We start from the raw sequence: 23763 nt of genomic DNA, 5'->3' as shown, positions 1-23763 counted from the left end.
ATGACGGATTGCTTTGTGCTTCCTGTGCTCGCCTTGATCCGATTTGTAATGATTCAAAGAGGAAACAAGGTATCCTTCTTTGTTGCCCATAAATGACCCATAAAATCTGTAAATCTAATCTGATAAATCCCATCATTTGATATAGCATACGTAGTTGCTTTATTAGAACGGATAATTACAGTTTTTGCTATATGATTAGAGAGGAATTTGTTCAGATCAAGCGAAAGCGACGCTCCCTTCTGTCCCTACGGCAACGCGTCCATGCAGCTGGGTTTGATGAACCACCTGGCAACACCATGTTGTTTTGCAGGTTGTGGATTTCTCTTGCAGTCTCTGGCTGCAGGGCCGGTATCAGAATCAGGAAGAATCCCCTTCCTGCGTCGAATATAAGCTTACATATATTGCTGCTGTAATCCTCTTCGTCCTCACTGGTGTGTAAGGTCACCGCTGCTTCCCTGTCCGTCAACTCTTTGTTTTATTATGCTGGGAAGACACAGCGCCTACAGCCAGGGTGGATTGAGGCTTATGTTATGGTTGAAAGGAAACAGTAGAGTGTCACTAATGGCTGCCCTGGGCCTATGCTTCTGTGTAATCACTTCTTTTTATTGGTTGTATCCTAAATTAAAGCTTGATGTAAAAAGCGGAGGCAGGTTCAGTGTCTCTACAACTTGAGCTGCAAAAAAATATGAAGATCTGCAGAGATTAATCTCTAAATGTGCTTCTGTTTGCTTGATTACATGCAAGTTATTATTTTTAAACATCAAACTTAGTAATGTCCTCGCAGTAGCGAGGTAATGTAATGTAGCATTTGTTACCATGTAGGAGGTCTGAGCTGTTAAATACAACTAATGACTGTTATACCACTATTTTTAAGGCATGAATGTAGTTTACATTTATTTTTTTCCTTTTAAAAGTACGTTGACCTAACCGTCTGAACATGGAGTATGTATTTTATCATGCTTGCAGTTTGTCTGCTTTAAAATCTTTGTCTTTCCAGTAAAAAATCAGACAAATTCTCTTTTATTCACTCGAATCAGGCTGGTGTGGCGTGCTGTGCCAGACTTCACTGTGCCCCCGCCAATCGCTTTGACATGATGAAAACTGGCGTGTCAAATGCATGGTGGCGTGGGAAAACGTGCAGGAACAGGGATGGGCCTTTCTCATCATTTGTTTGTACAAAAAATTAAAATACTGGTAGCTTTGGCTGATAATAACGGGAGGTTTTTTGGAGATGAAAAATGTCAGACTCATGATGTTATTTGCTGTTTATTATCTATGCACCAGTTACAGCAGCGTGAAATTTAACATTTTTATGCAAATGCCATTGCAAATGCCGCAGGTTAAAGTATTAAACAAATAGAACAGCAAATTAGGCCGAAGAACGTCATGATTTACCTTCCTGCATACATGCCCTGTCCATCTCATTGCTGACTGGCGCTGTTCCCGTTAGTTTTCTTTAATCTTCTTTAGTTTTCTTTAGTAATCTTTAATCTCTGTTGGCCAATTTCTAATCTAGTTTCTCCATTAATCAATAGAACAAACTAGAAATAATGACGGGATCTTAAACAGAAAAAAAAACATGTTTCACATCATAGTTTTGCATGTGTGAAACCTGTTCCACTCCAGTGAAATCTGGTGGAATATTTTCATGGTCATGTCTTAGCGTGTTTTAGCTTGGGCTCTACATGTAATCCCGTATGTTAATATGTAGCTTTCACATGTACATGCAGCTTCTAAACTATGGAAGAGTTTATCTTTAATCTGGGAGGTCTTCTCAGTCTGTAATCCAGTTTAAATCATACTATAAAACATTTATATTCTTTGATCTTCACCTCCCAGATTTTTCTGTGGTATATTTTGGTTTTAAACTAATTTTGTGTATGAATGCATGTATTTTGGTGCAAATTCATTCTTTTTTTCTTGTATGATGTTGCTGTGAAGCACCTTGCTCAACTAGATGTTGTTTTGAGTTGATTAAAAATTGATTTGATGTGATTTTAAATCAGTTTCACATGGGCATTAATATGCAACGTTCATGATTATATATGGGAATTTACCTGGAAATTAACTTGGGATTCACATGTGATTAAAAGGATTTCACATGCACATTTGTGTGGAATTCAGATGAATGATGTATTTTGCATGGGGACTTACAGACACAGTCACAAAAGTTTCACATAATGAACAGATATATTCATATGCAATATAAGTTCACATGTGATTTTACATATATAGGTTTCACTTGAAACTTCATGTGGGTCTGGTGTGATAGCAGGATTCATATGTGAAATGGGAAATATGGGATTCACATGTGATTTATATAAGTTTCACACAATTAGGGATTCCACATGAGAATTTGCATGGGATTCACATGTAACCGTATGCATCTCACATGGGATTCACATGTAACCGTATGCATCTCACATGGGATTCACATGTAACCGTATGCATCTCACATGGGATTCACATGTAACCATATGCATCTCACATGGGATTCACATGTAACCATATGCATCTCACATGGGATTCACATGTAACCGTATGCGTCTCACATGGGATTCACATGTAACCGTATGCATCTCACATGGGATTCACATGTAACCGTATGCGTCTCACATGGGATTCACATCTAACCGTATGCATCTCACATGGGATTCACATGTAACCGTATGCGTCTCACATGGGATTCACATGTAACCCTATGCGTCTCACATGGGATTCACATGTAACCCTATGCGTCTCACATGGGATTCACATGTAACCATATGCGTCTCACATGGGATGCACATTTAACCATATGCGTCTCACATGGGATTCACATCTAACCGTATGCATCTCACATGGGATTCACATGTAACCGTATGCATCTCACATGGGATTCACATGTAACCGTATGCGTCTCACATGGGATTCACATGTAACCATATGCGTCTCACATGGGATGCACATGTAACCATATGCGTCTCACATGGGATGCACATTTAACCGTATGCGTCTCACATGGGATTCACATGTAACCGTATGCGTCTCACATGGGATGCACATTTAACCGTATGCGTCTCACATGGGATTCACATGTAACCGTATGCGTCTCACATGGGATTCACATGTAACCGTATGCGTCTCACATGGGATTCACATGTAACCGTATGCGTCTCACATGGGATTCACATGTAACCGTATGCGTCTCACATGGGATGCACATTTAACCGTATGCGTCTCACATGGGATTCACATGTAACCGTATGCGTCTCACATGGGATTCACATGTAACCGTATGCGTCTCACATGGGATTCACATGTAACCGTATGCGTCTCACATGGGATGCACATTTAACCATATGCGTCTCACATGAGATTCACATTTAACCATATGCGTCTCACATGGGATGCACATGTAACCATATGCGTCTCACATGGGATTCACATGTAACCGTATGCGTCTCACATGGGATGCACATTTAACCGTATGCGTCTCACATGGGATTCACATGTAACCGTATGCGTCTCACATGGGATGCACATGTAACCATATCCGTCTCACATGGGATGCACATTTAACCATATCCGTCTCACATGGGATGCACATTTAACCATATGCGTCTCACATGGGATGCACATGTAACCATATGCGTCTCACATGGGATGCACATGTAACCATATGCGTCTCACATGGGATGCACATGTAACCATATGCGTCTCACATGGGATTCACATGTAACCGTATCCGTCTCACATGGGATGCACATGTAACCATATGCGTCTCACATGGGATTCACATGTAACCATATGCGTCTCACATGGGATTCACATGTAACCGTATCCGTCTCACATGGGATGCACATGTAACCATATGCGTCTCACATGGGATGCACATGTAACCATATGCGTCTCACATGGGATGCACATGTAACCATATGCGTCTCACATGGGATTCACATGTAACCGTATGCGTCTCACATGGGATGCACATGTAACCATATGCGTCTCACATGGGATGCACATGTAACCATATGCGTCCCACATGGGATGCACATGTAACCATATGCGTCTCACATGGGATTCACATGTAACCGTATCCGTCTCACATGGGATGCACATGTAACCATATGCGTCTCACATGGGATGCACATGTAACCATATGCGTCTCACATGGGATGCACATGTAACCATATGCGTCTCACATGGGATGCACATGTAACCATATGCGTCTCACATGGGATTCACATGTAACCGTATCCGTCTCACATGGGATGCACATGTAACCATATGCATCTCACATGGGATGCACATTTAACCATATGCGTCTCACATGGGATGCACATGTAACCATATGCGTCTCACATGGGATTCATATGTAACCATCAGAGATGTAAGATGTCACCATGCTGGACAGTTTTCTTGTCCCTGCTGGATGAATGGAAATGAAAACGTCTGATTTTTATCCACAGACTTGAAGAAGACGCTCGCCGTGCTGCTGGATAACATCATGCTGAGACTCGGCAAGCTCGAGACCAAAGTGGAAAACATTTTTAACGGCACGGGGGGCAACCTGACCAACGGCACCAGCACCGCCACACCCAGCGCCATAAACTCAGAAAAAGTCAACGTAGCAGGTATGGAGCGAATTTCTTTTTTTACCTTCCTCCTGGAAGAACGTAACAGTCTGTTCACACTGCATGATCCTTTGTGCTGGTCGTCATTGATTTACTATCCCACTTTAAAAACAATGACTGAATGAGGGGCTGATTTGGAGAAAAGAAACATGTAAACATTGACTGAGAGTCATTAGAAGTCTGTTTTACTCCTCTGTCTTTTTGTTTTAGTAAAACTGGCACCCTTTGGTAAAGAATGGTTGGTCTCATGTTTTCAGATCCTTTAAGTGCTCTGTCTTCTCTTAATGCAGATATTTCTGCACCGATGTCGACAACCCAGATATAAATCAAAGCTTAATGTACTGAGACACGGTCAGGTGTTTCAGGGGAACTGGAACGGCATCAGTTTTCACTTGATGAACGTTTCTCCTGATCCTTTTTTGGTCTTTGTGATACTCTTCAGACTCGTAACCACGAGGCTTTGTGTAGTTATGCAACTGAATTTTGCCATTTTAGATCTTTTCAGCACTAAATCTCTTCAAAAATCCTAATTTCTGGTCCCACTGAATTGTCTGTTCTTTAGCTCTGGTGCTAAAACTGATCTACATGTTGTCTGAAGGCACAGGAAGATACAAATCCTTAGTGTGTGGACATGAGTGGACCTTTCTGCTCTTCATGGACTGAACAGTAGGAGTATTTTAGTGTTGCCATCCTTTTACATGTTAGTAACTTGCGATGCCCAGCAGTACTGTTGGAAAAAATACGGCTCCTCGATGCAGGACAAGCTGAAAAAGCGACACCCACGTCTCCCTTGGCATCGAACTAAAGGCTGAAGCACTCCAGAGTCTATTGAAGCATGTCTCCTGTCTTGGAGTGGGTGGCAGGCAGTGCCGTTGCCAGCTACAGTAGTGCTCCTCCCTGACTGGAACACAATTACAGAGATAAGAATCTGGACAGGGAGGGGGAACACGCCTGTCTTTCACCGAGACTGCTATCAAGATGGAGCAGAGCAGCAGCGCTGGGACTGCACTGTTTCCACCCAGATGCTTTAAACCTTCACAGTGAAGGACTACCGCATGTCGAGGACCAAAGTCGAGTCTTTCCATCGCCGTAATGCCTGGTCTTTATCCTGCCTGGCTCCCAGTCCAGAAGTCAAGACTTTGTTTAAAAGATTTATTTAAAATGTGTTGTTACACCACAGCAGCATGACATTAAAAAATGTACCAGATCTCCAAGAAATATATTTTTATAGACAAAAACGGGAAAAATAACTTCAAACTGTTCATAAACTGGATGTTTATTTTCTTTTGTTTCTTGCCAAAAGTAATTAATAAGCAGTAGGGCTGTGACGACATGCTTTTATCCTAGTTTGATTTTAATTGATTCAGATTTTTTTGGGTGCATATTAGATTTAAATTGCGATTCTCATTGATTCTTCAATATTGTTGATTTTTGTGGACAACAAAAACAAGAAAAAATGTACAGAACGGTTTTTCGCTCGTCATTTTTTCTTATTTCGGTTGGAAAAAACAACACAGCAGTCAGACCATCATTCTGCTGCTATAATTCCCAAGAAGACAAATAAAAAGATCATTAAAAGCAATAAAATTGACAAAAAAAAATTATATTGGCTTATTGTTATTTATTTTAAAAAGTCTATTTTTTTTTTTAAACAAAAAAACATCTATTTTAAATTTGAGAAGCAAAAAAATCTCTATTTGATTTTTCTTTTTTCGACTGTTGTGACAGTAGAGAATGATGCCTCAGGGAAGCTGCACGTTTAAAAGTGAAGCTGTCCTGGGATGTCTATGACCTGTCTATAATACAAATCAAGCCTAATGAAACCTCCATTCACTTGTTAAGGAGTTGACTATTTTGGACCCCTCCAAGTGAGGAGCAGCAGGAGTAACGTGAAGAAATGTAGTCTAATATTTACCTGTCTTGCATTGAGAGCTATTCAGACCGAGGTGGCACTTACTCTGGATTCTGACTCCTTTATGAATGTTTGGAGGCTTTTTATGTCTGCAAGAAGACAGGTCGGCAAGCCGAGCTCCGATAATGGCACAAATGTGGGAGCAGAACGTGAGTTTAAAAAAAGCTGCTGAGCAGTGGAACCAGGCACAAGTGCATCATGTGTTACTCCAATCGGGTATAAAGTGGCAGGGGTGGGGAATCAAAAAATTGAAAATTGGGATTTTTTTTGCTTCACAATTTTTAAATAAACATTTCTTTATATTTTTTTTAAAAAAAAAACTTTTTTTTCCCCGAATAAAAATAATCCATGATTAATTTTTTTTTATTTATTTATTTTTTAAAAAAAAATCCTTTTACTTGACTTCTTTGGCATTATAGCAGCAGAGTGATGGTCTGGCTACTGTTGTTTTTTTCTAAATGAAATTAAGAAGAATGACTAGCAAAAAAGGTTTTGTACATGTCACAATTTGAATCAAATCGTCACGAATAATTTCTCCGCTCCTTCTAGCTTATAGAAGAATAAGGTTATACTGGAAATTAAAACGATTTGTTATTTGAGTTTAATGATTATGAATAAAAAAAATCTGTTTGAGTCGAGAATTGATTCTAAATCGAATCATAACCCCAAAAATCTGAATTGAATTGAATCGTGAAATGTTATTAGATTCACATCCCTATAAAGTGAAGATTGAAACCCCCGGTGGGGCCACATCATGAAGGAGTTAGGGAAAAGGTGATCAGATCTGTGAGGGAAGTGCTGAACTCCACCCTCAGAGTGCAACATCTGGATAAGGAGGGACTCCCCATCCAGCAGACCCGTCACCGAAGTCTCTGTGGATCCTAATGACTTGAAAGCGCAGACACAGAACCATCTGCTAGTGGTTAAAAATCAGCCTTCATTACCACCTGGAGAGTTTCAATATTCTATATTAATATCAATCCAAATAAATCAATCAGGGATCTATACTGCAGTGGTTCAGGTCGTACCGAACAAATCTGACTTTCTCTGTAATGATCAATGATCTCATCTGTCCTCTGGCGTGCCGGAAGGTTCCATTCTGGACCCAGTTTTCTTTTCACTGTACATGCTGCCTTTAGGTTCGTTGATATCCCGCTATAATGTTTCATTCCATTTGTACGCAGATGATCTATGAATCTATCTGCTGGTGACTCAGAACTCCACAAATAGAGTCCTCCATGTGTCTACATGACATTAAAAAGTGGTTGTCCCAAAACTTCTTCTGCTTAAACCAAAAACTGAATTTGGTGCCTCCAGCTCAGCAAACACAGCTTTGGATCTCATGCCTCTGACCACCCACATCAACCAATCAGTCAGGAATCTTGGAGTGATTTTGGACGATAATCTCAAACTAATCTTAAACTCAACAAACAAATAGACTCTGTGGTCAAAGTCAGTTTCTTTCCTGGCCAGAGTCATACCATTTCTCAGGGGTAATGACCAGGGGAAAAACTATCCATGCCTTCATCAGTTAACGTTTAGATTACAGTAATGCCCTCTACGTTGGAGTGGACCAGGCCTCTCTACCCCGTCTGCAATTGGTGCCCAGCTACTCGCCAATACCAGGAAACATGCCCACATTCCTGCTGTCCTGTGGTCACTATACTGGCTCCGTAGACCGTATATGAAAGATTGACGGAGCCTCCGGCGGTAAAAAGTGAAGCCTATGCAGAAGTGCATAAAACTGCAGTTCCCTTCATCCACTAGGGGCTGCAAAACAGTAAGTCGCTTTGAATAAAAGCGTCTGCTGAATGACTGTAGAATAGAACAAAGCGAATCCACATAGACTCCCATGTTAAAAAGACCAACTTCAAGGCAGAAATAAACATGTTTACAGCAGGAATAAACATGTTTACAGCAGAAATAAACATGTTTACAGCCTGGTTCAAAAATCCATTTTCGGTTTATAGGTCAGGTTTACCTTCATGACAACTGTGGGGGGAGTAAATTTTTTCGAAATCGCCCGTTCAAAAGTAATTTAAACTTGAAATGTGGCATATTTAGGGGCGTGTCCTTTTGATTGACAGGTACCCGATCTACCGCTTCAAGTCAGAAGAATGTAGAACAACCGCAGTTTTTGGCCAGTTAACAACGTGACTTAGCTTTAGCTTGCTTGCCTCCTTCCGCTGGTTAGCTCCTGTTATCTCCAGGTTAGCTTGGTGAACTCTTAGCTACAGGCAGCTGGGAGTTTGCTCGATGTCAATCATCCACCATACGATCACAGCCCCCCTCTCAGCTCCACCTCTTTGCCCATATTTGTATTTTCCGGGTGAGACGACACACATGCCCCTGCCAAGATGACGATGGTAGGAACCGCCCACTGAGCTTCAATTCAGCTCTTCAAAAACCTACGGGTGACATCACGGAGGCTACGTCCATCTCTATATATATACGGTCATATGACTGGCTCCCAGTACAGTTCAGAATTCAGTTCAAAGTTGTTTTTTCGTCCACTCATAGCCTTGCACCAACTTATTTGTGGAATTAGTTGACCCCTCAAAAGCCCAGTAGAATTTTGCGTTCTTTGCAACACCACCTACTGGTGGTCCCTTGACCCAGGTACAAACAGTGAGGTCATGGTGCCTTTGCACTGGCCGGACTCTGGAACTGTCTGCCCCTTGAGTTACGCTCTATCATGGACCTGTCCTTATCTAAAGACCCACTTATTTAGTGTTGTCGCTCCTGTACTGATCATCATTTTACCTTATTTTTATTTGTTTTTATCTCTGTCCAGCACTTGATTGATTGATATATGGATGTCGGATCTTTTTTGTGAACGCTGGCATAAGGAGTACCTGCCTCTGTTTACACTGCTGGTTTTCGTTAATCCATTCATCCAGCCATCTTTGCTGTGCAGCAATAGCTCTGTGGAGGGTGTGCAATAAATCTGCCAAAACGCCTCTTTGGATTTCAGCGTACCTGAAGACTTAAAGTTCCTCTTGTGTCAGAAAGCTACAGACCCGAGGACCTGACCTCATACTCTCAGCAGCGAAAAGTATTTTCCTGGAAGCCACAACAGTTTATGTCCAATTTCTTCATTAACATGTCACCCAGCGATAATGAGCCATTCCTTTGATTCAGGTGTGTTGGAGGAGGTGTAGTAGAGCTTGAGGACCAGACTTTGGCCCTGCTCCATGTTGTTTGATCCAAGCTAAGTGCAGTTTGAAGACAAAGCAAACCAGAGAAAGGTGTGAAATCCCATAGAGTCCCATAGACTATCCTGGTGCAAATACCCCATAAAATCTTTCCAGTAAGCTCAGGTGTCGTCATGGTGCATTTTTAGTCTGATTCAATGTGTGAGCAGCTTAAAAGTGCTCCATATAAACCAGGGGTGCCCAAGTCTGGTCTTCCAGATCTACTATCCTGCAGCTTTTAGATGCATTCCCTCTCCAACAGACCTGAACCAAGCGAATGTCTCGTTACAACCTCTGCAGAGCTGAATGACGTTCAGCCGTTTAGGCCTTGTGTTTCGAAGGGAGGCATCTAAAAGTTGCAGGGAAGTGGCTCTCGAGGACCGTACTTAAACACGCCTGACATAAACGCTTTTATATTCTTGGCACGTCTCCATTCATCTCCAGCTTCTCTGAAAAGTGTCTGTGTGATCTGTGCACTGCATCGGCCTCTGGAAGGCCTGTTTACTCATTCAGTGTAAAAATCTATAGCAGTAAAGTCCACACATTCCCACTCAGCACTAATAGGCTGCTGACAGATGCCGCCTGCTCCCACACACTTAACACTCGTAGGAAACCTGACACTCATCGCCTTTGCTGTTGTGTTCGTTGCGTCAGGATTTAAACCATCTTGTAATCGTAGCCGATGCCGCCATATTCCGGTTGCTTCCATATACCGCCTCCACGTGGCTTTCATACCTGCCTGCTTCAGAGCTCCACGTGGACGGAGCCTAGCAGGAGGTAGAGAGCTCAGACATGTCATTCTGCAACCGCCTGTGTGGATGTTTTCATTCACAAACGAAGTGAAACAAATCTGCAGGTATGAATTATCAGATTGTTGCCCTTCGTGGTGCAGAATATCTTCTTATAGCTGTTTTGTAAACAAACAGCAAGAAGCTGCAGAGGGTTTTGAGGCGACTGCTTTCTGGGGCGTCGCTGACAAGCTCTGACAGGTTGACGTACGAGAGGCGCTCTGTTTTTCTCAACAATCCTGCAAGTCGGATTTGGAAAACATGGTCTCAAAACCCCAAAATGTTGAAAGATGTACAACAGATTTGAATGGATGGAGCCACGTTTGGTTCTGTTGTTTAACTCGCAGTGAGACTGTTTTCAGCAGAAACCCGCTTCAGTCACGCAGCTCTTAAAAATATCCAACTTCATCTGAGTTTATAAATGGATCCATTTTGGTCCATGAGGATCCTGAAACTCTTTCCTGCTGATTGTTTAGGATTTTCTGCAAATCAAAAGCAAACTCTGCTGGCAGAAGAAGCCAGTGAAGCAGTTTCTCAGTACGTCCAGTTTTCACCAGTTTGAATCCAGTAAATTTAATCAAGTTGAGGCATTTTTGAAGGAAACGTTGACTATCCTCGCGCACCATCTCCATCGGCCCTTTGAGGTCGCGGCTGACGAATAAAGCATGAATGGGATGAGAGGAACATGTCAGCTTGGCATGCACTAGTTGCACCACTTGCACCCTTTTATTTATACAAACTGCAGCTTCGTCTGTTACTCTGTGGACGCGTCTTGTTGGACCTCCAGTAATGATGGAATTTGAGATGCACTCAATGGGATCCCCAGATTTAAATAGAAATGGTTGCCAGACCAAAATAAATCTAAAATGTCCATCATTCTTTCTCTATTTTGAGCTTTTTGTTTTGCTTCTTTACCTTCGCATCATGTTCCCTGCTGGCAGAAGCTGTTCCCTCCAGCAAACAGGATTATTTTCCAATAAATCAGCAACTTCCTGCATCATTATTATATTTACACATGGCTTCCAGCCTTTTCATTTGCTCCATCAGAACATTATTCTTGCAAGACTGGCAGGATCTAACTGGATGCAAGCGTGTGCACACACTGCGAGGCGCACGAACACACTTATTGGTTGATGTGTTCCATGTTCAGCCGACCGTTCACACCTTACAGTACGCAGAAGGAAAGTCTCTCAGTGAGATTATTTCATGGTTCAGCATCGCCCAGCTGCGGCCCTGAAGCTGCTGAGCTCGTTCGCAGGCAATGCAAAGGTCGGACAGATTTTCCTCTTTCAGACCTTTAAGAGGAAATGAATGTTTTATTTTTCAGGTGGTTTCAGTTTGGAGATGCTGTTGATGAGTTATTGGGAAGCAGAGAAGTAGAAGTCCAGCCAGTTCTGCAGCCTAAACCTTCAGCTTTGCTTAAACCAACAAGGCAGACTCAGTGACAGAGTTGCAGAGATAACAGCTTATCTGTTGACTGGAATTCTGTCCTTGTGCATCTGTCTGTCTCTTCCTCTTTGGTTAAATTAGGAAATAACTGAGAGGAGTGATCAGACTGAGCAAACAGAAAAGGCAGATTGATTACAGGCAGACTTTGTTCTCAGTGCTGCAGAGGGAGCTGAAACCCAACACGGGCCAGGGATTGGGGTTATGTGGGGGAAATTTGGACCCTGTTTTTTGCCTCGAGGACTTGGCTGTGGAAGACTCGTGTGGACCAGAGGTAGTAAGAGACATGTGTTCTGACCAGCTCCAAACACGTGCTCCTCATACTGGACAAGTCCTCTGGTTTGTGTTCGCCTGCTGTGTGCAGCATGCGTGGATTCAGAGGCCAGGCTGACCAAAGGAAACCATTTCTATGTTTTAATCTGACATTAAGCACGAACATTTGAGGCGAGAAGGTGATGCGTATTGTTGAAGTAAAGCTGAGTTTAGTCCCTGACCAGTCACTTTTGGCTGTTATCGCATGTCCCTCACAGACACGTCACAGTTTCCTCTTTGTTTTGCTTTCTGACGTTTTACTCTCCACAAATGAAGAAATAAAAAGATCACAAAAAACCTGTTTGTGTGCACACCAGGAATCCGATCACCATGACATGATAGTGTGTGTTTCATGATAAGAAATCAGATGAACACTCCTTGAACACTCCTCCTCTATATTTGTGCATGTAGACTCATATATCTGATTTATGGATTTCTTACTGCACACATGATACTAGTTGTTCAGTCACATCATGATTAGGTTGAAATTTGATTCAGGGTAACACATTTCAAATATTAAACAATTATCCAGATTTTATTGTATCATTTTTTTTCTATATTGAGTCTTTTTTTCCCTCACTCTGGGGCTCCTTTATGCTTCATTCACAATCCATTAAATCAAGTAACCAAACAAATTTATCTTCACTATCTGTATTGTCTTTTATGTTTGTGGAACTATAAATAAATCCATCACATATTTTTCATGTTGTCTTTACTATTTCCCAGGAATCTTTAGCAAACACGTGTTAGCAGGAGTTTGGAACAACAAGCTCCTCTAGCTGGGCTGAACGGAGCTGCTGTCATGTGTTTGTAGTGTTACTATGATGTTTTATTTTGTTTATAAACAGCTACATATGCAGGAAGACTTGTCCAGATCTCGTCTGGTCTCATGTTCATAAAAATATAATATTATATTAAACAAGTGTTTTAACCATAGACTGTATATAAAAAGATGGGCGGAGCCTCCGTGATGTCACCCATAGGTTTCTGAAAAGCTGAATTGAAGCTCGGTGGGTGGTTCCTACCATCGCCATCTTAGCAGAGACATGCGTGTCGTCTCGCCTGGAAAATACAAATATGGGCAAAGAGGAGGAGCTGAGAGAGGGGCTGTGATGATTGGTGGATGATTGACATCGAGCAAACAGGAACTAACCAGCTAACGGAGGTAAGCGGGCTAAAGCTAAGTCACGTCGTTAACCGGCTAAAAACCACGGTTTTTCTGCCTTCTTATGACTTGAAACGGGAGATCGGGTACCTGTCAATCAAAATGACACGCCCCTAATTAGGGGCGAGTTAGAAAAAAAATTCACCCCCCTTTATAGGTCATAAAGGTAAACATGACCTATTAAACCCAAAATGGATTTTTGAAACAGGCTGTAAATATGTTTATTTCTGCTGTGAAGTTGGTCTTTTTAACATGGGAGTCTATGGGGATTTTCTCTGTTTTGCAGCCCCTAGTGGATGAAGGGGGAACTGCTGTCTTTTTGCACTTCCACATAGGCTTAATTTTGAACCGCCAGAGGCTCCGTCCATCTTTCATATACAGTCTATGCTGTTGACACAGATTTGGAACCAGCCAAACTGAGGAGATCCCACTTTAACTTGGATGTTCTTGTTTGGTTTCATCAACCAGCGTAGCTCTTATCTAATGGACGAGTCGGGATGCATAGACACAGTAATACCTTCACATCTTCTTGCAAAGTGCTTCTAAAATCAGTGCTTCGAAGTCTGAAAAACTGCACTTTTCACCTTTTTAAATTTTTCATTTCTAGATTTCCAGCTTTCCCCTCGGAAGGACTGCAACCCTGACTTGTCTTTCACATCGGTTCTCAACTTTTTTGCAAATAAAATCTCAGCTTTATTGGCACAAAACTTATTTTACACTCCTCCCAACAACTCGTTGAAGTGAAACTGGAAGGTTTTTACTTCCGAAGATCTGAAATGAAATCAGAGAGAATGAATGACGCAACCAGATGTCCTTGATCCACGTCTGGAGTTGTCAAATGTCAGCTTGGAGAGAAAATAACCCCTTTGTGTGTAATCTCGCATATCTTCACAGATGAGGCTATTTAAAGGCTATCAGATGGCCAACACTGTGTGCTGGGCGCTGGTTAGTGCTGACATCAGTGCTGTTAAAGGCGCTCGGACATCTCATTCCACTTCCAATGATGTCATGTGTTTTCTGTCTCAGTTTTCTTAAAGTCTCCTTTGCGTCCTTCTTTCCACTTCTACACACTCTCCACCCTGTTTATTTCATTTCACCATTTATCACTGCTTGTTTTTAACTTTTTTTTATTTTTTTTATTGGCCTTTTTATACAATCTGAGAAGATTGAAAGTGATTTCATAACATTTAAATGTCATTCTGGTGTACTTCATGTTCTTGCTTTTTTTTCTTTCACTGCAGTGAAATGGTGGGAATTTCGCAAACGTTATTTCTGCAGGGCATCAGTCCCATTGGGGGACATTAGGATTGCATGTCACAGAAAGTATGCAGCTGCTTTTGTGGTTTCTGCGTGTAGGTGAGCTTAAGAGCTCCTGTAATGCTCTCTGCTGCTTTAATATTGTAATAAACTAAAAGATTAGTTTTGACAACAGCCACAGTTTTATAAAAACTAAACTTCCTTGCTCTGGTGGAGGTGAATAACGGGCAAATGGCTCCCTTTGCACCACGTCTCCTGTGTTTGATTATGAAGGGAGTTATATTTAGCTCTTCCTTGGCAGCGGCTTCTGCTTGATTAAAGCTAGAAGATTTGCCTGGTGGCGTTGGCGCACGCTGGCTGGCTGGCTGAATGACAGGCTGCCGTCTTTGGTTGTTCATTTGGTTGGTTGGCTGGCAGGCCAACTGAATGGCTGCGTGTCTGAAGGATGGAGTAACGGCAGCTCGCTCTGCTTGTGTCTCTGGAGGGCTTCAGGAGAAAGCCCTTCTGCCAAATAGCAAGTCGTATTTGACCTAGCTGCGCTTGCAAATAAAGTCACCACATTGTGATTTACACCAAGGAATATTTAACAAAGAGCAACATAAGTTGCTGCCAAGGGCTGGAATTCGGCCAGATTTCTTTGTTTGAGGTGTGATAGTGACACCTCCCATGCTATAAAAGGAGCATAAATCCTCTGGTAACTATCAAGACTTATAATGAGCTCAATTCACAAGATGAAATATTGTAATGTGGGAATATTTCTGGTTGAGGAAGAATAATTAAAGCAGAAGTGGATTAGAGTGGGAGATCTGCTGACATCTGCAGCAACGTGGATGCTGCATCGGTCTGTTGTGGTGAACGATTTACTGGTTGAGTTGCGTTCCTACACTCATCCATGGCCCCGAGCTGTGGGTTTGTGACTAAAAGTTTGAGATATGATGAGAAGTTTGGTCATCCAGGAGGGTTCAGAGTTGAGCCGCTGCTCCTCCACATCCAGACGAGGTGGCTCAGGCATCTGGACAGGATACCTCCTGGACGCCTCCTGCTGAGGTGTTTCTGAGCACGTCCTGCCGGAAGGGGACCTGAAGAAGACCCAGGACAGTTTTTGCTCCACAATTTTAAAATAGATTTGTTTGTTAAAAAAAAATCTTTTTTTTTTTTTTTTTTCTTCAAATATATAAAAATAGTCCATTATAAAATATTTGTCATTTTTATTGTTTTATTTGATCTTTTTACTTGTCTCATTGGACATTATAGCACAGAATGATAGTCTGGCTACTGTTTTGTTTTTTTCCTCATTGAATTCAAGGAAAATGATAAGCAAAAAAGGTTTTATACTTTTTTTTTGTTTTTTGTTTTTAGTGTACAAAAATCAACAACGTCCAAGAATTGTGAGAATTGCAATTTAAATCAAATCAGCACCCAAAAAATCAGGAATCGAATCAAATCGGGACAAAAGCATATCGTCGCAGCCCTAGTCTTTAATGTTCTAGCGGCGATGAGGAAACAACGTTACATCGTCAGGTCCTCCTGGACGTGGTTGGAAACGTCACGCGGCTTTTTCTCAACACATAAGCCGAGCAGAACTTTGTTTTCAGGGAAATCTGAGGAGCATTGTGTGATTGGACCAAGTGGCAACCTCCGGCGGTTAAAAGTGAAGCCTATGTGGAAGTGCATAAAACTGCAGTTCCCCCTTCATCCACTAGGGGCTCCAAAACAGAGCGAATCCCCATAGACTCCCATGTTAAAAAGACCAACTTCACAGCAGAAATAAACATGTTTACAGCCTGGTTCAAAAATCAATTTTCAATTTAATAGGTCAGGTTTACCTTCATGACAACTGTGGGGGAGTGAATTTTTTTTCATATACAGTCTATTTTTAAAATAGAAAATAAATTTGCCCCATAAAGCACCTTTTTAAAACTCGCCCGTTTTAAAGTAATTTAATCTCGAAGTTCGGCAAATTTAGGGGTATGTCCTTTTGATTGACAGGTACCAATCCCCAGCTTCAACTAAGAAGAACAACTGCGTTTTTTTTCGCCAGTTAACAACATGACTTAGCTTTAGCCCGCTTACCTCCGTTAGCTGGTTATCTCCTGTTATCTCAGAGTTAGCTCGGTTAGCTTTTAGCTACAGAAAGCTCAGAGTTCGCTCGATGTCAATCATCCGACGCTCATGGCTGCCCTCTGAGCTCCACCTCTTTGCCCATATTTGTATTTTCTGGGTGAGACCACGCACATGCCTCTGTCAAGATGGCGATGGTAGGAACCGCCCACCGAGCTTCAATTCAGCTCTTCAGAAACCTGTGGGTGACGCCACGGAGACTCCGTCCATCTCTTTATATACAGTCTATGGATTGGACGGACATGTGAGGTGGGCGTGGTTAATCCTGGCCCGTCTCAGATGAAAAGAGTGTAAATTGACCAAAATGAATTTTTTCTTCTTCGTGTAACAAGCCTCAGGCAGCAACCCCCATGACCTCACCCCGAATTATCTTGTCTGGAAGGGTTACAGGAGAGAGTCTTCTCACATAGCGTAACGCAGCATATCAGCACAGTGGTGGAAGGATAATGATCTGGGCTTCTTCTGCAGCTGAATGGACCACAAGTCTTCTATAGGCTTTAAAGCACAGGAGGGCCGGTATCTTGGAGATTTTTCTCATCTCCGTGCTCCATCATACCTGACAGAAATGAATCAATAGGTTGACAAGAAGCTGCTAGATCTATTTGATTCTAATCAGGTGTGTTGGTGCAGGGAAACAACAAAAACCTGCCGGATCCCAGAGTTTGAACCCCTGCTTCCAAGTATTCTGCAGTTAAATTTGAGCCCGTCTGGGTGATGACTGAAACTCAGCTGAAACTGTGTCATGCAGCAGGATAAAGATCCCGAACAGCTGCAGATCTACAACAGAACGCCTGAGATGGAAACAGTCAAGATGTTGACTAATCCAGTCAAAGACCAGATATCAGTCTGGTTAAACATCTGCGGTCGAACCTTCACAGAGCTGTGCAGAAACAAATGTTGCAATCCTCCTTTAACACTGTAAAGAAAAGTGTCCACAAGGATCTGAGACTCTGATAAAATGAAACGAGTTCTACAAGTTCTTCCTGCTCAAAGCGGATCTGCGAGCAACAGAGTCGCAGAATTGTTTCCCACGTTTATCTGCAAGTTTGCAAGCTGTAAAAATGACTGTTTTCCATCGCTGTAGCGCTCTTTAGCCGCCTAACTGGGAGGAATAGATGGAAACACACTGCTTTAGTCTGTACACAGGCATAATACACTCTTTAATGTCTGTTTGGATGAGAATGAGGTGTGTTTATTTACACAGCCAACAGGTAGAAACCTGGCCTCAACTTTCATTCTGTTATTACAAAGTATGAAATCAGCCTGTTATATTGTTTCTCTCCTGCTGCCGATAAAAACAGTCCGACACTCGACGAGGCGAGGCAAACAGACCTCCCGCTGCATCGCTCTTTCTCTCCTGAAATGAATTTTTCCGCTGCAAAAAACACAACTGTTTTAAAATAAAATTAAATATAAAATATTTTTAAAATAAAAAGTTAAAAATATCAAATAAAAAAAATAAAATTAATAAACAAAAAATATAGAATATTAAAAATATAAAATAAAAATTAAATATTTACTCAATTTAAAATGAAATTTATTGTAATTAAAGTAATTAATTAAGTAATAAATTTAATATATTTAATAGTAGGGAATAGTCTAAACCAATCAATAAATGAATAAAAATGTGTGATTATGAAATTCCAAATGAAAGCTCAACCTTGTTTTTCACAAATATAACTGCTTAAATCATCTTTAAAATGCTAAAGTAAGTTACAAGCCTGAGGTTGGTCTCAGGCCAGATATGCATCGTTCAGCGTCCTCCTTCCCCAGATGACGACTGAAAGCAGCGGCTGCTTTGTTCCTACCAAACTCCAGAGAGTTGAAGTTGTTGTCGTCATCTTTCTTTCCATCTCTCCTTCCTCTCTGCTGTAAACGGTGAAGCAGACAAAGTCAGCGCTGGCGGAATATCCCTTTCATTGCTGCAGTTTTTCAACAGATAAACTGAATCAGTGGTTAACGTGATCCCTTAACCCCCCTCCACCCCCAGCCATACCGACAGAAGCTCAAGCCACATCTGGAGCTACTGATTGGCTTTCTGCAAACGCCTCCACACGCCCCCCTGTTATCCTGAAATGCCACAACACAAACTAACTGTGATGCAATATCTGATTATCTTGTGCCTGTAAAGGTCGGCACGATGACGCTAACGCCTGTGAATGGTGATGGAATAAAAGATTAAACAACGGGACACCGTAATGCAGGCCTTACATCTTAATCCCACGATGATGTTGAAAGCACTGGGGAAATATCGGAGCAGCTCCGTCCCCACCGCTTTTTCTTTTTAAAACAATTGCATTAAGGGAACAGGTCAGAAAAGAAGTTTCATCTGCTTTCAGGTCTCATTGACTACAGTTATGTGATGTTTTTTAATTCAGAATGAATAATTTAGAATTAAATAATTTGTAATTACCGCATTCTCAAGAAGAAACATCTTCTTGACTTTATTCCAGCCATAGAGGATTATTATTGTTCTGCTTGTAGATTTTTGGCTGCTTCTGATTGGACAGTATCGTCAGTTTAAGCTCTCTGATTGGTGGAAAGTCTGACAGGAAATTAATTCTGAGTAAGTTTCAGGCTCTCTTAGCAACATAGTAGTGATAGTGGAGTTTTTTTATTTGACAATAGCTACGGTTACATGATGTTTTTTTTATTCTGAATTAATAATTTGGAATTAAATAATTTAGAATTAACATATTCTCCTACGAGTTTATATGAAAATAATATTTTTGAATGGAGGTCTACATGAAACACGTCCTTAATTCCTCTTTAAAGCGGCAGGTTTTGAAGGGTTCTGATTGGACAGAGGGTGTACGTGACGTATGACGTATTCAGGAAATAAAACTGACTCCCTGCTTCTTTTTAACTTGGAGAGGAATTGAGGTTTACATGACAGAGGGATTAAATAGTTCGGAATTATGCGAAAAAATGCGAGAAAACTAGCCACTTGCATCGGAATTATGTTTCATTCCGAATACCGTAGAAATTAGCATCAGGAATGAAGTGTTTACACGGTCGTTTTTTTATCAGTTTAAAGTGGAATTAACTTTTATTCAGAATTAAAGAGGAATTAAAACTCCCATGTAAACGTAGCACTTGTGGACTAAACTGGTTGCACTCTCTGGTCTTTGGGGGGTTTTTTGGTCAAAGGTCATCTTGCAAGCTGATTCCTGTTCCTGACCGCGAAGTGGTAGAAGGTCTCCATCTGTCGGGCCAATCCCCATGCCGAGTTGGCCTGAAGTCTGAGATTAGGAGCGAAACTGCATTTTTCTGTAGTTTTTTTTTTTTTTTTTTTTTTTTTTGTAGTTCATTTCATTTCAGCATTTTGTGGAAATTTCTCCTTTTTTTCACTTCAGGAACTGTTTTCCATTAACTTTGGATTTTAAAAATTCTTGACTCATTTCCACCGTCATTACCAAGGTAAAAAAATTTCCTCCATCCTCAAATTTCATCTTTAAGCATTTTAGTTTTGTTTTGACAAACTTAACTCCATGTTTTCATTGGACTGGCTGGTTTCTATGGAGCTTCTAACTTGCATTCCCATATTTGTCGTCAGGCTGGACATCTTTTGTCCCACAGTTTGATTATCGTTTTAACAATTGGATTCAACGATGCGTCACGATGTGTTACGTCTCGGTTTTCTTCATCACTGAATGAACTCTGTGTATTTGTCATTATATCAGAAATCAATTTGAATGTCCTCATCTTGACAAACATCCTAAACATGCAAATGATTTCAGCCTCAATATTTAACTTTAATGCTCCATTGTCAGAAAAAAAAGTCATTACTGTACTTCAACACTGTTATCAGGAATGGCGACACATTGGCGAGATGTCTTAGAGTGAAGTTTTGCGTTTTGTCTCTTCGTTCTTTAGACAGAATATGAAACTTGAGTATGTCCTTTGTGTATTAGAATTTTTACTTTTATTTTTTTATTTTTTGTTTTTAATTCCAGGTTTGAACTGTGGAGTGTTGTTTTATTGTTCAGCACTTTGGGCAGCTGCTGCTGTAAAAAAAAAAAGTGCTATATTAATTTATTTGTTTATTTCATTTCATGTTCAGTTTAACTTTACATTGTTATACATGAACAAATAGGCACAGATAGAAGATTAAATCTTGTATAATTTGCCCCATAAAGCACCTTTCAAATGGTAATAATAAGTGGAGTTGACTTCTTTAAATTAGATTCATCCTAACCAGGTCACCACACACGACTTCAACATAAAAACATGTCTTGTGTATCTGTAGATAGATTCAATTGTGTATAAAGTCTCATAATTCCATCTTTGTACATTTTTTTTAATATAAAAACACTTGTGCAACATTGTAGCTCTTTTTTTTAGGAGTTTTGTAACTTAGCTCTATAAACACACACCTCTGCTTCTGTGTAAATAAACTTAAACTTGAACTTTTGTGTTTTCAGAGACGACACAGAGAAGTAAATATTTACTGTTGTGAAAATTTGTTTTAATTCCTTCAGTTTGTTCCTGCATGCTAACTGCTAGCCTAGCAATGGTATTCTCCATTGACTTTAGCCTGAAGCTAAGTTATTGGTTTTCATACAGTTTGATGTGTAATGTTACTTCATTTCAACATATTTTCCACTCAGATTCAGGTATTTTCTGTGTGTTCGCTTAGTTTCAGATTTCCTAAGTAAAGATTTCAATATGGATTCTTGGATCTTTCCCAGGAGACTTATTTATCTGCCAAGTTGTTGCAGCAGCAGGCTAGATCGCGCCGCACTAAAACAAGCGCCGGAAGAATACATGTATAATTGTAATCGATTGTGCTTTATGTAGAATAATTTTAACTCTCGATGAGATGAATACGTATAACACTTCTAATCTATACAAGTACAAAATTAATCTACAAACGCAAATTAATGGGGAAATAAGTAAATTTGTCCCATATTTCTCTGATTCTTTATCTGCCAATAAATACTCCACCTTGGGTCATAAGTTTTGGGACACTCTGATTAAATCCAGCTGGAAAGTTCATATGACATATCAGTCATATGTTCCTGCCTCTCACATTAAATGTGAATGAAATGATTCCAATAATAAATACATGAACGGGGAAAAATGAGCTGCAGCTTTGTGTTGAAATAAAACTCACCTTTCTGACTATTTTCCTCCTACAGACTGCAGAGCCCTGAAATGTTAACATATACATCCACACCAGCTCCAGTCTTACTATATAAGAGGGACGGGCAGAAAAAAAAAAAGTAGTTTGGAGCAGATTGACTCAACCTTATTGATTTTTTTTTTCTCTCTGTTTCTGTGTTTCTGCAGACCTTCTAAACGGAGCCCAGGAGAAGTGCGAGCTGCCGCCTCTGGATGGTTTTCCTCACTGCGAGGGCAAGCTCAAGGTGAACAGCCCATCCAAACACACCTTCACACAAAGCCTTGACCTCACCGCTGCTACTCTTGGATAAATAATCTGATTAACAACATTTATGAGCTGAGATTACTCATGCTTTCACTCCACACAACCTCATGGTCCAGGTAGTTACAGATACATGCGCACATATTTCAACAAAATCTTTGCAGTCTTGAATTTTTTCTTGGTTTGTGTGTTTCTGTCCCAGAGGCTGATAAAGCTGTATCATGTTCACCATCTGCTCAGCCAGTCGCAATCTTTCCACCGATACTGTCAGCATTTCCAAGCGAGTGCAAAGCCATGCCAAGAGTTTCTTGAAAGGCGCCCTGCAGCATGCATGAGCATCAAAATCTCTCTTTATTCCACAGAAGTTAGTTTTTCACATCTGAAAAATCAATTTTCTCAGTTTTATAGACGTTTGGTTGTGGTTTAAACAAAGCCTTCGGCATGCAAATGACTCATTCCAGCTCATGTGCCAAGTCTCCCTTCTATGAAAGGCTTTGAATTGTTTTGTTGATCTGTGCGCCGCTGCCTGAAGTTTCTGTAGGTTAGGACTGAAGCTTATGAAAATTAAAACTGGTGCCGCAGATATCTGGCTGGAAGAGGAGCAAAGTTATCAGTCGTTGGTCTGTTTGCCTTATTTGTTCATCAGGAAAATTTCAGAGAGCAGCTGCTGGTGAACGTCTCCATGAGACTGCAGCTGTGCACAAAGTTGTATCAGGCCTTCCCTTACCCCCCGCTTAACATCTGCAGTGCGCTCAGAAATACAAGACGACACATTTTCTACCAAGTTTATTCACTAATGAATGTCGATTATGCGCTGGATGGTCCAGGTGGATAAACTACTGGATGGTTGTTGGATGGACATTGTGTCCCAACAAGGTGTCTGTAGTGGTGTTTCTATTAGTTTTTTTTTTTTGCAAAATAAAAGTAATATTTCTAAAACTTAAAGTAAATTTACAATTTACAAGACTTTCCATTGATTGGTGCGTCCCACAGACAAGACTGTACATGACATACGACTTTTGCCAGGTCGCTAGCTATCATCGTTTCAGGGTTTTCCCTTTTACTGTGGAGGATTTCCGAGCCTTTCTCCCTCATTTCTATTTTCAGTTCCGAGTAAAACTCTGCATTCTGTTTTATCTCAAGGAAAGTGGTTGTAGTTTTTCTTGGTTTTTTTGGTACTTATTCCTCTTCCGTCTATACCATAGATATAGATGGACGGAGTCAAGGTTAGATTTAAAAAAAAAAAAAAAAGGTCTCCATGTTAACACGCTGTTAATAGTTTAAAATTGTCATGCAGAATCATTTTAACTGTGGAATTTAGGTGATTGACATTGTTTAACTTTCTTTCTCTTTCTCAGTGGATGAAGGAGATGTGGCGCTCTGACTCCTGCTATTCCAACTACGGCGTTGATGGGTCCACCTGCTCCTTTTTTATTTACCTCAGTGAGGTGAGTCCTCTTGCATGAGTTGTGAATGTGCGTTATTGGTTAGCGTCCACAGCTGTGGACAGCTGTTTGGTTTCTCAAATTAAGCAACTCCTTGGTTTGTAGGTTCTTTGATAAAAGA

At 40.9% G+C, this 23763-nt stretch overlaps 1 protein-coding gene across 1 annotated transcript in view; it reads left to right on the top strand.

Moving 5' to 3' along the window:
* Nucleotides 1–23763, top strand: part of mgat5 (alpha-1,6-mannosylglycoprotein 6-beta-N-acetylglucosaminyltransferase) — a 117998-nt gene that overhangs the window by 25554 nt on the left and 68681 nt on the right. Inside the window, exons 3-5 of the mRNA XM_079263803.1 lie at nucleotides 4452–4616; nucleotides 22104–22180; nucleotides 23556–23645. Of these exons, the coding sequence (XP_079119929.1) occupies nucleotides 4452–4616; nucleotides 22104–22180; nucleotides 23556–23645 (332 nt within the window). The remainder of the gene's footprint in view (nucleotides 1–4451; nucleotides 4617–22103; nucleotides 22181–23555; nucleotides 23646–23763) is intronic.

The sequence above is a fragment of the Telmatherina bonti genome (assembly GCF_933228915.1).
Source record: "Telmatherina bonti genome assembly, chromosome: 24".
Classification (NCBI taxonomy): Eukaryota; Metazoa; Chordata; class Actinopteri; order Atheriniformes; family Telmatherinidae; genus Telmatherina; species Telmatherina bonti.
The sequence above is the reverse complement of the archived record's forward strand: the minus strand, read 5'-3'. Positions and strand labels throughout refer to the sequence as shown.